The sequence below is a fragment of the Bison bison genome, unplaced genomic scaffold (assembly GCF_000754665.1).
Source record: "Bison bison bison isolate TAMUID 2011002044 unplaced genomic scaffold, Bison_UMD1.0 scf7180017864144, whole genome shotgun sequence".
Taxonomy (NCBI): Eukaryota; Metazoa; Chordata; class Mammalia; order Artiodactyla; family Bovidae; genus Bison; species Bison bison.
Window position 1 is genome coordinate 453,711 of NW_011494716.1, and position 14,982 is coordinate 468,692.

Genomic DNA, 14,982 nt, shown 5'->3' on the forward strand with positions numbered 1-14,982 from the left:
AGCACCATTTTTCTAGATTCTGTATATATGCATTAGAATATGATATTTGTCTTTTTCTTTCTGAATCACTTCACTCTGTATAATAGGTTCTAGGTCAACAAAAAAATTTTTTTAAAGATTTCACTTTCCCCAAAGTCTGTGATCATAAGCTCCTTTTACAAATGAAGTCTATTCACAGCCTTGGGAAATAACATTCCATGGAATACATGTTGGGAACCACTGCTAAAATAGAGGCATGGCTGAGGAGGGCTGGGCTGTTCCAGAATCGATCTAGAGAAAGAGAAGTAAGGTGGTCATTCTGGTGCTCACACTGGGGCCTCGGGAGCTGGGCGTTCTCTTCCTTTCAAAATTCTGCTGGCTGGGTCACAGGGTGGCGATGCGGATGTTGGTGATGGTGGTAGTCGGGGTGACGGTGGTGATGAGAGCCCAGGCACAGTGCTTATTCTGGGTTTGTTGTCCAGTCAATCATTTGTATCTGACTCTTCTGCGACCCCGTGGACTATAGCCTGTAAGGCTCCTCTGTTCATGGGATTTCCCAGGCAAGAATACTGGAGTGAGTTGTCATTTCCTCCTCCAAGGGATCTTCCCAACCCAAGGATCGAACCAGCATCTCCTGCATTGCAGGCGAATTCTTTACCACTGAGCCACCAGGGAAACGTGCTTCTTCTATATCGGATATTGTTCTAAGCCGTTTATAAATTAACTCATTTTATTCTAACCATCTGAAGGAAAGGTACAATTTTTTAGATATAAAAAATGAAGCTGAACTCATTCATAGCTGGTGGGAACATACTATTGGTACATCCAGTTTAGAAGACAGTTGGGTGTGTCTCCCAGGCCGCTGTACAGTTTGTGACATGTTCAAATCAAAATAACACCTTTGGGGCCACCCACAGGGCCTCCCGATGACCTGAGGGGGCTATTTCTTCAGATAAGAGGCCTCTTGAGAGGCCACCGGTCTCAGGTGAAATTCTCAGAGGTCGATACTGAGGCGGGTGAGGATGGCGTGGTGGCTGGCTGCAGCCTGCTTCTCCTTCTGAAGGAAGGGCACCGTCACCCAGCCCAGGGGACCCCACCTGAAGCTGGGCTGGGCGCTGGGGGCTGGGCGCTGGGCACCACCTCTGGCTCTGCCCCCACCACCTCTCAGGGTTGACGTGGGAACTTCCTCTCGTGGCCGGGAGGGGGTGCTGCCCGCGAACTGCAGAGCAGCCTGGGCGGAGACCTCCTCTCCCAGGACAGGGGTGTGAGGCCCTCAGAGGCCATCCTGAAAAATGAGGGGAGATGTGAATATTTCTTGGGTTTGTTCACTTATTTGTTGATTAGGTGCCCCTCCCTCCCAGCCATGAGAAGGTCTGTCTGGGTCACTTGTGGGTCACCAGCTCTGAAAGCAGAGATCACACACCCACACCCACGCCCTCCCCTTTCCCAGGTCCCCTCACCACATGTGGCTGCAGGGCAGGCCTGCGCATCTTCCTGGTATCGGCTCAGAAGCTCCTGGGCTCCACCCTTGCTGGCTCTACAGACTCCTGGCCAGGCCAGGCCCAGGTCCCCGTATGGGTCCCTGGAAGGGATGGGTGAGGGACACAGTATCTTGAGGGCCAGGCCTGGGAAAACAGGGCTGGTGACATATCTGGGCCCTACTGCCTGCCTCCCAGGACCTTCCTCCTCCGCCCTGCCCTCTCCACCATCAGGGGACTAACTCTGGCCCCAGAGGGAGCTGCCTGGTCTTGTCTTCCCAGGACAACACTGGGTCTGACATAAGCCTCGCCAGCCAAATCTATGGTTCTTCCAGTAGTCATGTATGGATGTGAGAGCTGGACCATAAAGAAGGCTGAGTGCCGAAGAACTGATGCTTTCAAATTGTGGTGCTGGAGAAGACTCTTGAGAGTCCTTTAATAAATGATCTTTCTGATCGAACTAACCTTGAAAGGGTTTTGTTGTTTGCAACCAAAACCCGCATAGCACAGATAAGTGGACGATGATTTAGGAGTTAAAGAGTGGTCTTGGAGTGGACGGGACGCAAGTGTCCGTGAGGGTGTCCAGGAAGCCACCCGGGGCCACCGAAAGTGCAGCAAGGTGTCAACTTAAACATATACACTTTTATTAGCAAAGGGGACAGAAGGGGACTGGGCCTGATTCAGCAGATGGCCCCAACTCTCGGGGGCCACTGGCTGGGCTCAGGCCAGCTGTAGGAATGGGAGAGCCCAGAGCAGAGGAAGGAGCAGCAGCATCAGGCAGGAGTCCAGCCTGCAAGTGTTGTTTTGGGCCAGAACCTCTCGGATCCACTTGTAGTGCACACTGATATTGGTGTAGACACCCGGCCGGTTGGGCCTACCGCAGCCCACTCCCCAGCTCACGACTCCAACTTGATACCACAGCCCTTTCTTTTCACAGACCAAGGGCCCACCTGAGTCACCCTGGGGACCAGCATGGGTGAGTCCAGCCTGGGGTGGCGCGGGAGGGGTGAGCAGAGAGGCCGGGAGAGTAGGAGGGGCTGTGGCCAGGCAGACAGGGTGCAAATCCCACCCCTCCCCTCCACCAAAGTGAGCAAGCCTCAGCTTCTGCATCTGCAAAGTGGAACAGTCGTCCCTCCCCCGCCCCCCAGGGTGGGCACGAGGCCCGAATGGAGGGCAGGGACGCAGGGTGCTTTCTGGCCAGGGAGGGGAGGCGGGCGGCTGGGGTGATGCGCGAGCTGGGGACGGGAGGGACACTCACAAAGCAGGAATCCTTGCCGCCTTGAGGCTCGCCAGCGCAAATCATGTCTCCCCAGATGTCAATGCGGAAATCGGGCATTGAGAACAGGTGATTACACATGGTGGTGTTTATGATCCCGACCTGCACTTCCTGGAGGGTGTAGGGAGATGGCAGACCTGCCACGGAGTTGAGGGAACAGAGAAAGATGGCGTCCTGAGCCTCTCCTCTGCCATCAGAATGGCACAGGCTACAAAGGCATGCGGCAGGGGGACCCTGGGGCACCCACAGTACCTGGGACATTGCCCTTGACTCCTCTGCTCTAGCCCAGCACCCAGCACGTGGTGGGTGATGAACACACCACGGAAGGGCCTAGAGGAGGGACTGGCTGTTACAGCTTCCCTCACTGCAGCCTGCAGAAAATAGGCCCTGCTCCAGCCCCCAGGGAGAGACCTTAGCACTCCGGGGTGGGGCTGGTGCAGCTGGGATGGTTTAGGATCTGCACAGTCCAGCGTCCAGTGCCTGCGGGAGTGGGGCAGCCTGGCGTGCTCTCTCTCCCCCGCAACAAGCCTGCCTAGCCCGAGCCCAGAGCTCTACCAGGTGCTCCTGCAGCATCCCTGGGATGCAGTGTAATCAACCTTGGTCTAGGGGTAAGGAAAGATTCAGGAGGAAGGTCACCCTCCTTCAACCCCGGCAAAGCACCAGGAGCTGCCAGAGCCTAACATGAACCCATGCATGCTAAGTTATTTTAATCGTGTCCAACTCTTTGCAACCCCATGGACCATGACCCACCAGGCTCCTCTGTTCATGGGATTCTCTAGGCAAGAATAGTGGATTGGGTTGCCATGCCCTCCTCCAGGGGGTCTTCCCGACCCAGGGATCGAACCTGGGTCTCTTATGCCTCCTGCATGGGTCAGCGGATCCTTTACCATTAGCACCCCCTGGGAAGCCCTGATATGAAGCCAGGCCTGTCCAAAGTCTAGAACTGAATCACCTCCTTGTTCTGCAGAGGATGGTGATCCCATTAACACTGAAAGCTGTTGAAGCAATCGTTTCTTGACTTCCAGGCGCTCTGCTAAGCCCTCATGTAGGAATGCTTTTAAGCCTCAGAACTACCCTCTCTGGTGGGAACTATTATTACCCCATTTTACAGATGTGGAAGGTGAGGCAGAGTGAGATGAAGTGCTTTGCCCAAGGTTTCCCCACTAGTACAGAGTACATCAGCTCTGGGGGTGGGGTCAAGAAGTCACCTTCTACCTGTCGGAGTGAGGGTTCAGCTGGCGCTGGATGTGATTACCTGTCAGCTGGGGGAGGGGCAGTGTCAGCCTGGCTGGGCCCCTCAGCTCACGGCCATCCAGCCCTTTGGGCCCAAGAAGTCTACACTGGGGCACCTTCTCCAGCCCCCTGGGGTGCAAGGAAAGGACAGGGCAGGTCTCCAGTCGACTCCCCTCTCCTCACTGGCAATGCCAGGTGTGTGGCTGGCTACTCTCTCTGGGCCAAGGAGCCCTGGCTTCTCCATGGATCCCCAGGGCCTGGGAAACTCTCCATGCCTCTCCGGGTTTCCTCATCTGTAAAGCAGGCATAAAGATGCTCCCAGCTCTTTGGCAGGTAGACTTCAGAAGGAAGAGAGTCCTTGGAGCCCTGGTACACACAGTGCACCAGGGGAGCTCGGTCTATCACGGCTGCTGTGGTTGAGGGCAAGGCAGGGCCGTGCTAGGCCCGGGGGCAGTGTGACCGGGGTCTAATTCGTGAGCCCCTCTGGGGGACCTGGGCCCAGCAGATTCGAGGGACTCGTGGTAAGACAGAAATGGGTGGCAGCTAATGGCAACCCACTCCAGGGCTCTTGCCTGGAGAATCCCATGGACGGAGGAGTCTGGTGGGCTACAGTCCATGGGGTCACAAAGAGTCGGACGCAACTGAGCGATTTCACTTTCACATTTCACTAATGCCAGCACATGGAGCCCCGCAGAGATTGAGTGGGAGCAGGGCTGGAGCAAGGCTTAAAGTTTCAAGGAGAGAATGAATGAGCTGGCACTCCAGGATGGGAGGGCTCCCACCTCCCACCGCCCCTGTCGGTGCAGAAGGGGTGGGGGAGCTGGAGTGGGAGGCTGGATGGAGGGGGTAGGGGGGAGCACCCTGCTGGGGTAGAAAGAAGGGTTTCCTGAAACACAGACACCCACTTCCCCCACAGCACCCAACAGACACCCAGCAGGCTGAGGGTGCTAGCCTGGGCCTTCCTCTCTGGTTTCTGGCTCACAATCTCCGGAAGAGAAGGGGAGCTTAGGGTACATACAGAAAGCCCTGCTCTACGGGCGAGGGGCAAGGGTGGAGAGCCAGCATCCAGAGAACACTGAGCAGGCTGCCAGCATGAGGCTGGTGCAGCTAGAACCAGCAGGCGATGGCACTGCCACCCTCGCCTGGCCCATACCCGTCTGTCCCCAGACTCACTCAGCTCCTCTTCAATGTCTCCCCAGCCGGTCACCCAGCAGTCACTCCTGTTCTCAAACTCAGAGATGGAGGCCATGACGCAGATGGGCTGGATGTACTTAGTATAGGTGACTGAGGAGGACAGCTTCAACAGGGCGATGTCATACACCGGAGCGCCCAGATAGTGGGGGCTCAGGAAAATCTGGTCCACATTGTAACGGTTGTAGTAGGCTTGCAAGTTCCAAATGGATGGTGCGGCAGACAGCTCCCCAAACTGGACTGACCAGTGAAAGGGATTTCGGTTGCTATCAAGGGAGGAGAGAGCCCTCAGGGGTCTTCAGAGGGAGAGTGGGCCATCCCAGCATGCCTGGGCCACTCCCTGAGACTGCCGGGCCACTGCCCGGCTCATCCCGGACACAGGTCCTCCTTCCACAAAGAGGCCAGGGCAGAAACGGGGAGAGCCCCGAGCCCCAAACAAAGTCCCACACCTGGGGACGTGGGACAGGAGGGTGCCTCCCCTGCCAGCTCACCTGGCCAGTCACTCAACCCCCTGTCGCCTCCAGGGCCCTCCTCTTAAGGGGACCAGCAGGTTCACGGGGGTCACACAGGCTGGGCTCCACACAGCTTCGGGAACCACTGACCCCACCAGCCGGGCTCGTGTCCAGCACTTACCTCAGCTCATTCCTCCCCCAGGGGTACACCTCCGCTGGGAGGTGGGGTGAGGAAGGTGGAGGCTGGAGGTGCCATGTGGGGACAAACGAAGCAAGAAAGAGAACAAAACACACAAATGTTCCGGAAAAAACCTCATAGGGTTTCCTCAGGGAGCGCCCTGGGGGCCTCGTGCCGGTGTGGAACGGGCTGCAGCCCAGCCTGGGGCTCAGGAGCACACGAAGGCCGCGGCCACGTGGCACATGGGCGCGCGTCCTGGCACAGACCGGGACGCGGGGTCAGCGGGCCCCCTGCCCCCAGACTCACTTTTCAAAGCAGTGCGCGGCCGAGAGCGCCCAGCGGCGGTTGAGCAGGCTCGCTCCGCAGAAGTGGTAGCCCCACAGACGCAGGCTGCCCTGCCACGGCCAGTGTCCGATTGTTGCATCCTTTCCACCCACTATGCGTGTCGGGATGACCCGTTGACCACAAGGCCCTGGGATGGACAGACGGACACCAGGCTGAGCTGCTGCAGGCAGGCTCATCCTGTCCACCCTCACCCACTGGGAAGGGAAGGGGCTCCCGGGGAACTACGCGTCCTGGAGGGGGGGGAACGGCGCGTCCTGGGGTCGTGACACTCAGGAAGCGTCGAACGCTGGGGACCCGCCCCACGTGGCCCGCGGGCGCCCGCCCCATCCTGCCCGCCCCCGGCCCCCCGGGGCCCATCAGTTACATGCGAGCATCGACGAGTTCTGAAAACCTGGAGCGGGGAGAGGGAAAGCTGAGGCGCCCTTCGCGCTCGGGCCCACGAGCCCTCCGCGGGGAAGCGCCTCCCGCACGCCTTACCTGGAAGCAGCAGGTCCTTGTCCCGAAGGGCTGCGGGCAGGAGACGAGGTGAGTTCCCCACTGCCTCCTCGCGCCCCAGCCGCCCCCTTCACCCCGGCTCGCTCCCGCAGTCCTCGCCCGAGCTCACCCTGCTCGGCGATTTCGATCTGCACCAACAGCTGCGCCAGCAGCAGCGCGCCCCCTGCAGGCGCATGGCCTCGCCCCCGGCCGCCCGGCGCCCTCTCCGCTCCCGCCCGCTCCAGGGCCCCGCTGAGCGCCCCCTGGGGGAGAGGGAGCCGCGGGAACCCTGGCCACCCTCGCCAGGCCGACGACCTCCCTGGTCCAAGGTTTGTTTGGGTACCTGGGACGTCACAGTGCCCGGCTTTGAGCATGTTACTGGGACTGGTCCCCAACGACGTACCTTGCTATGGCCCGGGAACCGGTGCGAGCAGCCAACCCCTCTCGTCCGCCATGCTGGGGCCTGGCCGCCCCCTGCTGCCCTCTGTACTAGCCGCTCCTTCCTCTAGAAAGGACCAAGGACCTGGCCCACCGTCAGGACTCTCATGAAAGCACAGTCCCAAGTCCTCACTGAGTGCTGATTAGGGCCGCGCACTGTATTATCTGCTGTTAAAAGTGATGACCTTCACTGGACCCACAGAATAAACTGGCCTGATTTGACCATCTAGGGAGCTCTTAACCTCCCTGTCTGCCTGTTGCCGGGCAAGGAGCCTCATCTCTCTACAGAGCCTACAGGTTGCTTCCCCTCCTTGTGGACACTGTTGCAGGCCCCAAAGTCACTTTGTGGGCACAAAGTCAAAGTCAATAATTTTTTAGGAGGATTCACAGAACTCAGAAAAGCTGTTCCTCTCCTGATTGTGCTACCTTACAGTGAATGGATACAGATAACATCAGCACATGCCAAAGGTGCAGAGGAGAGTCTGGGAGAGACCGGATACAGGCTTCCAGCTGTCCTCTTCCAGAGGACAGAGGTCGGGTGGGCACTGGTTAATTTTCCCACTCATGAAGTGCTGTCAACCAGGGGCACTCACCTAAGCTTTGGTGTCTTGGAGTTTCTATTGGGATTTCATCGCAAAGGTATGGAGTGCCCACGTGGCTGACCTTAGTTCTGACTGCAGCCCCTCCAGAGGTCCAGCTGATCCAGTCTGACCCAAGGCCCCACCATAAATTACATCATTAGCAACTATCTAGAGGCCCAAGGACCCCAGATCTACAGACAGTCTTTTCAGGCAGGACTCTCCAAGGGGTGGATGTTATTTCCTAAGAGCTGTTAAAAGGCCAGTCCTTTCTTTGGACTATGCAGGATTTAACCATCCTAGACCTGTTCAGTTAACCTTTTACTGCACAGCAACCAAGAATGAAGAAATGTTCACAGAAAATTTGTACATGCAGTGGAATGATCTATTCAAATAAACTGAACTGACTCCAGAGGAAACTGAGATATCACATGGAACAGCAGAGAGCTTGAAAAATTCTAACTGGTTTCCTCAGAAAGCCTGAACAAGTGTTTATCAGCATTAAATAAGAATTATACTACAGAGGACCAAACAATCAGAGAACAAGAAAGAGTATCTGGAAATTTAAAATATTTCTGAAGTAAAGCAGTTTAGCCAAACACCTGGATAAGAAAATGGACATAGCTAAAAAATGAATTAGCAAACTTGAAGACAGAGTAGTGAAACATGGAGAACTTAGAGCCAAAGTAGTAAAACATTAGAACTTAGAGCCAAAGTTTAAAAGGGGCAAATTACATGAGAGAGAAATGTAGAGATGTGGAAGGACAGTCAAGACTGGTTCTTGTTGGGACTTCCCAGTCGTTAAGAATCTGCACTGCAGTGCAGGGGACGAGGGTTTGATCCCTGGTTGGAGAACTAAGATCCCACAGGTCGCCCCAACTGCTGAAGTCTGAGAGCTCTGAAGCTCGCTCTGGAGTCTGAGAGACACAACTAGAGTCCGTGCACAGCAAAGGAAGATCCCCCGCATGACACTAACCCCCGCCACACCCAAATAAATAATAATAAAGAAAGAGTGGTTCTTGTCTATCCATTTCTCCACAATAAAAAGCACTTTAAGTGAAATAAAATAGGGGGTTGAGAAAAGGTGAAGATCAGGCCTTCCTCTAGAATCCCATTAGTAAACCATTAGAAAGGCAGGTCGGGGGCTTCTCTGGTGATCCAGTGAGTAAAAATCCTCCTGCCAACGCAAGTGACATGAGTTCAATCCGGGAAGATCCCGTGTGCTGCAGGGCAACTAAGACCATGTACCTCAACTACTGAGGGCTGTGCGCCTAGAGCCCATGCTCTGCAACAAGAGGAGTCACTGCAAGAAGTCCGTGCAACTCAACAAAGAGTAGCCTCCACTGGCTGCAGCTAGAGAAAGCCCACCAGTAGCAACAAGGAGTACCGCAGCCAAAGGGAGAAAACAAGCACGTCTGTACATGGTATAGGTTCCATATCTATTTTTACCTCCCCAGTATCATTCTGAATGGGTGACCAGACACTCATGAACACAAAAAGAGTAACTGAGAGCTTCCCTGGTGGCTCAGGGGTGAGGAATCCACATGCCAGTGCAGGAGACATAGGTTCGATCCTTGATCTGGGAGGATCCCACATGCTGCAGAGCGACTAAGCCTGTGCACCACAACTGCTGAGCCTGTGCTTCAGAACCCGGGAGCCACAACTACTGAAGTCTGAGTACCCCAGAACCCCTGTTCCACAACAAGAGAAGCCACTGCAAAGAGAAGCCCAAGCACCTCAACTGGAGAGTAGACCCTACCCGGTGCAACTAGAGAAAAGCCCGCAGAGCCAGGAAGACCCAGCACAACCAAAAATAAAGACATAAAAATGACAACAACAACAAAATAAAAGAGTTGTTGAACGGCTGTGAGTTTTAAGGGACGTTTGATGATCAGGAGTGCCAGGATGTCTTTATTTTTATTTTTTATTAAAATTTTTTCAATTGGGGAGGGAGGTGGGAGGGGGTTTCAGGACTGGGAACATGTGTACAACCATGGCAGATTCATGTTGATGTATGGCAAAACCAATACAATATTGTAAAGTAACTAGCCTCTAATTAAAATAAATTTAAATTAAAAAAATTTTTTTCAATTGAAATATAATTGATTTACAATGTTGTGTTAGTTTCAGGTGTGCAGCAAAGTGACTCAGTTTTTTGTTTCCTTTTTCGGCCGTGCCATGTGGCATGTGGGATCTTAGTTCCCTGACCAGAGATCAAACCTGTGCCTCCTGGCAGTGGAAGCTCAGAGTCTTAATCACTGGACCACCAGGAAAGTCCCAGTTTTATACACACATAGACACACATGAACACATTCTTTTTCAGATTTGCTTCCATTATAGGCTATTACAAGATATTAAGTATAGTTCCCCGTGCTATACCGTATGTCTTTGTTGGTTTTCTATTTTATATATAGCAGTATGTATATTTTAATCCCAAACTCCGAATTTATCCCTCCCCCCTTTCGTAACCATAAGTTTATTTTCTATGTCTGAGCCTATTTCTGTTTCATAAATGAGTTCATTTGTATCCTTCTCTTTTTAGATTCCACATATAAGTGATATCATGTGACGTTTGTCTTTCTCTGACTTACTTCACTTAGTATGATAATGTCTGGATCCATCCATGTTGCTACAAATGGTATTATCTCCTTCTTTTTTTCTGTTCCTTCACAAAACTTTTTATTTTGTATTGGGATATAGCTGATTACAAGGATGTCTTTACATCAGATTTACTGTTAAGTGCACTGGCTCTTACATAATTCTGATTATCTGCTACTGCTGCTGCTAGGTCACTTCAGTCGTGTCCGACTCTGTGTGACCCCATAGACGGCAGCCCGCCAGGCTCCCCCGTCCCTAGGATTCTCCAGGCAAGAACACTGGGGTGGGCTGCCATTTCCTTCTCCAATGCATGAAAGTGAAAAGTGAAGTTGCTCAGTCGTGTCCGACCCTCAGCAACTCATGGACTGCAGCCTACCAGGCTCCTCCATCCATGGGATTTTCCAGGCAAGAGTACTCGAGTGGGGTGCCATTGCCTTCTCCGTCTGATAATCTAGACATTCTCAAAATAATTTCTGGGACCAAAGAAACAAAAAATCACAAACAGGCAGGATGTGTCTTTCTTTATCCCCATAAGGTGTCAGTAAATCATGAAACTTCTGTTTGTTTGTTTTTTCCAATAACAAAAATCTGTAATACTGTTAGTGGAGGCACTTTACTATTTTACAAGGATTCCAGCAAGTTTATTCCAATAAGGGCCAAGCATAAGTAGGCTGGGCTTTCCAGGTGGCACTAGTGGTTAAGAAACTGCCTGCCAATGCAGGAGACATAGGAGACTTGGGAAGATTCCCTGGAGAAGGGCACAGCAGTCCACAGCAGTATTTGGCTGGCAAACCCCATGGACAGAGGAGCCTGGGGGGCTACACTCCAAAGGGTCAAAAAGAGTCAGACATGACTTAGCACGCACAGATAAGTAGGTTAAGAAATTTAACTTCTTGTAATTTCTTTGTAGGACTTCCCTGGTGGTTCAGATGGTAAAGCGTCTGCTTACAATGCAGGAGACCTGGGTTTGATCCCTGGGTTGGGAAGATCCCCTGGAGAAAGAAATGGCAACCCACTCCAGTATTCTTGCCTAGAAAATCCCATGGACGGAGGAACCTGGTAGGCTACAGTCCATGGGGTCGCAAAGAGTTGGACAGGACTGAACAACTTCACTTTCACTTTCTTTCTTTCAATTTCTTTCTAAACATCTTCTTTTTATTTTGTTTTGACTAAGGATATATATTGGTGGGAAAGTCGCAAGCAAGATAAAAGTGGCTATGAACTATCATGTACCAGATACTTGCAGATGAAATAGAACCCAAGGCTCAAAGTCTCAAGAATGAGCTATGAGCCACAGGGGTATTTTACATTGGTAAGAGTTATAAGCCCCTGGAAAGATATAAGAGGCATGAGCCTTTATACGCCAATAACAGAGCATTGTATACCCCAATAACAATTTTTATTTTGAAATAATCAAAATAAAACAAAAGATGTTATACATAAAGATAAGACAAAAATGTTCTAAATACTCAAGAAACTAATAAATCCACATTTTTTTCCCCTCTCAGAAATCAAGAGATCAGGTAAATGAAAAAGCAATAATACAGTGCTGAGCATGATTTTGGCCTAAATCAAGCATTTGGGTGGAGAAGGAAATGGTAACGCACTCTAGTATTCTTGCCTGGAGAATCCCACAGACTGAGGGGCCTGGTAGGGTACAGTCCACGGGGTCGCAGAGTCAGGCATGACTGAGACTGAGCACACACGCGAGCATCTGGGGCTTGCCAGAGACCCAAGGAGCCCCTTGGAGGGGGAGCTGCCTGCAGGCTAGGCTGGTGTGAGGGGCAATCCAAGATAGGTACTTTTTTGTTGTTTGTTTTTAATCTTTTGGCTGCACTGCACAGTATGTGGGATCTTAGTTCCCTGATCAGGGAATCAGGGTTCCTGCATTGGAAGGTGGATTCTTAACCACTGGACCAGTGGTTAAGCCCCTGGGCTTGCTCCGTATCTCTTTTCCTTTTTCTCCAACCCCTATCTTTCCAGGGAAGCCTCAGAACTGGCTGGAGAAATGTAAGCCAGCCACTGGCATAGGGAGCACAGGGCAGGGCCTCAGGCAGGGACAGGGGTGCTGGCCACTGTGCAGGGAGAGGAGGCAGGAGTGCGGGTCCTTTGGGACCTCCGTCAGTCTTTCAATTTCTTGAACGTTCACCAGCTGTGTCACACACAGTCCCTGGAGGCAGTGGACAGCCACACATGCAAATGACGGAACAAGATCATTTTGATATTGCTAAGTTCTCAGAAGGAAATGGACTTCCCTGATGGCTCAGATGGTAAAGCCTCTGCCCGCAATGCAGGAGACCCGGGTTCGATCCCTGGGTTGGAAAGATTCCTTGGAGAAGGAAATGGCAACGCACTCCAGCACTCTTGCTTGCATAATCCCATGGATAGAGGAGCCTTGTAGGCTATAGTCCATGGGGTCGCAAAGAGTCGGACACAACTGAGCGACTTCACTTTTGCCAGAGTCCAGCTGCAGCAGCCAGGTAATCAACCTGAAGGGATGGGCGGTGTTGGCGAGTAACGATGCAGCCTCTCAGTTTTCTTGGACTGCATATTTATTTCAAATTTAAGATTCTTTTTTCCAGGTTCAATGCAGGATACAGGATGCTTGGAGTTGGTGCACTGGGATGACCCAGAGGGATGGTAAGGGGAGGGAGGTGGGAGGGGAGTTCAGGACTGGGGACACGTGTACACCCGTGGCAGATTCATGTTGATGTATGGCAAAACCAATACAATATTGTAAAGTAATTAGCCTCCAATTACAATAAATAAATTTAAATTTTAAAAAAAATGGAATGCCCACCAAGAACAGAAGAGAAAGATGCTTTAAAGTCCCATATGACCTTACCCATTAGAGGTCCCTGGGGCTGACTGATTAATTACACTAAGAGAGAGATTGCTTCTTTCTCTTCACCTAACCCCACATTCTTCAACTAGGTGAAGAGAGGCACAAACATGTACAAGCCAAAGAAACATTTGGAAATGAGTTGCAAGTTGATAGATAAAAAAAGAATAATTACTTGCATTGAGAATATTTGCCTTTCTGGCATATTAAACACCCATTAGAGCAACTCAGAGAATGCAAACCACTCTAGAAAGGCTTTCTGATATTAGAGGGCAAAGGGGAGCTTGCTTTGTAATGCATTTTAATTTCAAAGAAAATTTCCATCAACAACCTGAATATCTAAAAGGAATTTGGGGTCATGCATTTGGGGAACAAGATTATTAATACAAATCTTGTTGTGTTAGCACTGACAGAACACAGACCCAGGGCTTTGTAAATCTAGCAGGAAAGGAGTCCATTCTGGGGCCTCTGTTGGGTGGTAGACAAAGGAGCACAACTGGCTTTGAGAAACACAGAAAAGGTCCACTGTTCCCTAATCCTCTTCCACTTCCTTCAGATGGTTTCAATTTGCAAAGTGGCCCTCAGACTCTTGTGATTTTGCATCAGAGTTCAAGGAGCAAGTTCTCCTTCCTCTACCCTCATCCCCTCTTCTGATTCCAACATAACACATAAAACCTGCATTTTGACAACTCCTCATTTAATATATTAAAAAACTTGTTTTACTCCTGGTTCTACCATTATGAATTGCATCCTTGTAGTCATGGACAAAAGCACCCTTCTTAGCCTCAAGTATCTTGTAATTAAAATAAAATTTCCCATGGGGGAAAAAAAAAGATTCTCTTTAATATTTTTACAAAAGCATTAGGTCAGAGGTTTTATATTTTCAGTTCCCCCTGACCCAGATTTGTTGTCTCCATACATCATTGTTGCCCCTCAAAAGGAGTTCCTGCCTCAGCGATTCTCTTATCTACTTCTTCTCATGTGTCCTTGTCAATACACAGTAACTCATGCTAATGTCTAGGCTGCATACCACATTCCTCAGTTTATTTCTTATCTTTCTAAATCCTGTTTGCCCCTAGTATCCTGAGCTCACTTTCTCTAAAAAGGCTTCTAACCACTAATATCTCCAAAATTCCTAATCTCTATAAGCTATAGTAAAATATACTAACATTACAACATCCTTAAATCTTTAGCTTCTAACTATTTTAATTATTCCTAAGCCCTAAATTCAGCAAACTCCTTTGCCATAAACATTTCCCTCACAAATAGTGTTTCAGATAGCAATCCCTCCCATGGCCTCAAGCTGCGGCCTACGTGCTCAATCCTGGAACACTCTTCTGTAAAGGTCCTTGAACGAATGTCAATGATTAACTTTATGAATTATTCTCTGAGCACAGCTGCAGAAGGCTTTGTGTCTTCTCATGCTCCTCTCAAGAACAATAAGCATCTTAATATTCTTTTCAGTCAATTCAGCCGAGGAGAAAAAAAAGAACAAGTCAGATTCACAAGGCCTAACTCCTTCATCCAGGGTCTGTGCCTGCGGGACAAGGAGAGGGAGTTGGGGCCATGTCTCCATTTTGTCAGTAATGCCTAACACAGCTCCCAACACACTCTCACTTTCAGGAAGGAAATACAACAGGTCAGTGAGAAGGACAGTCATTGGGGGCATATGGGCTTGACTTGAAGGCTCAGAAGAAGCTTGCCCTGTGACCATCTGGGAGAGAAGTCCACAGGGAGAGGCCGGCCTGAGGCTGGAGCAAGCTTGGTATTCACCAGGAAAGGACACTTGGGGCAGGGGACAGGCAGGTAGGTGGTCAGAAGGAGGAGAGTGCTCCGGGACCATTGTCAAGGACCAGGGCAGGACCTGTGTAAGCGGTCCCTTGGGTGTGTGTGGGGGGGGGGGGGGGGGGGGGGGGGCGG

The 14,982-nt window shown here is 51.3% G+C and overlaps 1 protein-coding gene across 1 annotated transcript in view; it reads right to left on the bottom strand.

The window, feature by feature from the left end:
- Positions 1-973: 973 nt before the first annotated feature.
- PRSS21 (protease, serine, 21 (testisin)) overlaps positions 974-14,982 on the bottom strand; it is a 15,387-nt gene continuing 1,378 nt past the window's right edge. The window contains exons 3-12 of the mRNA XM_010840471.1: positions 7,010-7,111; positions 6,737-6,869; positions 6,610-6,639; positions 6,497-6,523; positions 6,094-6,259; positions 5,140-5,444; positions 2,716-2,870; positions 2,248-2,417; positions 1,440-1,561; positions 974-1,227 (exon numbers count right to left, since the gene is read on the bottom strand). Of these exons, the coding sequence (XP_010838773.1) occupies positions 974-1,227; positions 1,440-1,561; positions 2,248-2,417; positions 2,716-2,870; positions 5,140-5,444; positions 6,094-6,259; positions 6,497-6,523; positions 6,610-6,639; positions 6,737-6,869; positions 7,010-7,111 (1,464 nt within the window). The remainder of the gene's footprint in view (positions 1,228-1,439; positions 1,562-2,247; positions 2,418-2,715; positions 2,871-5,139; positions 5,445-6,093; positions 6,260-6,496; positions 6,524-6,609; positions 6,640-6,736; positions 6,870-7,009; positions 7,112-14,982) is intronic.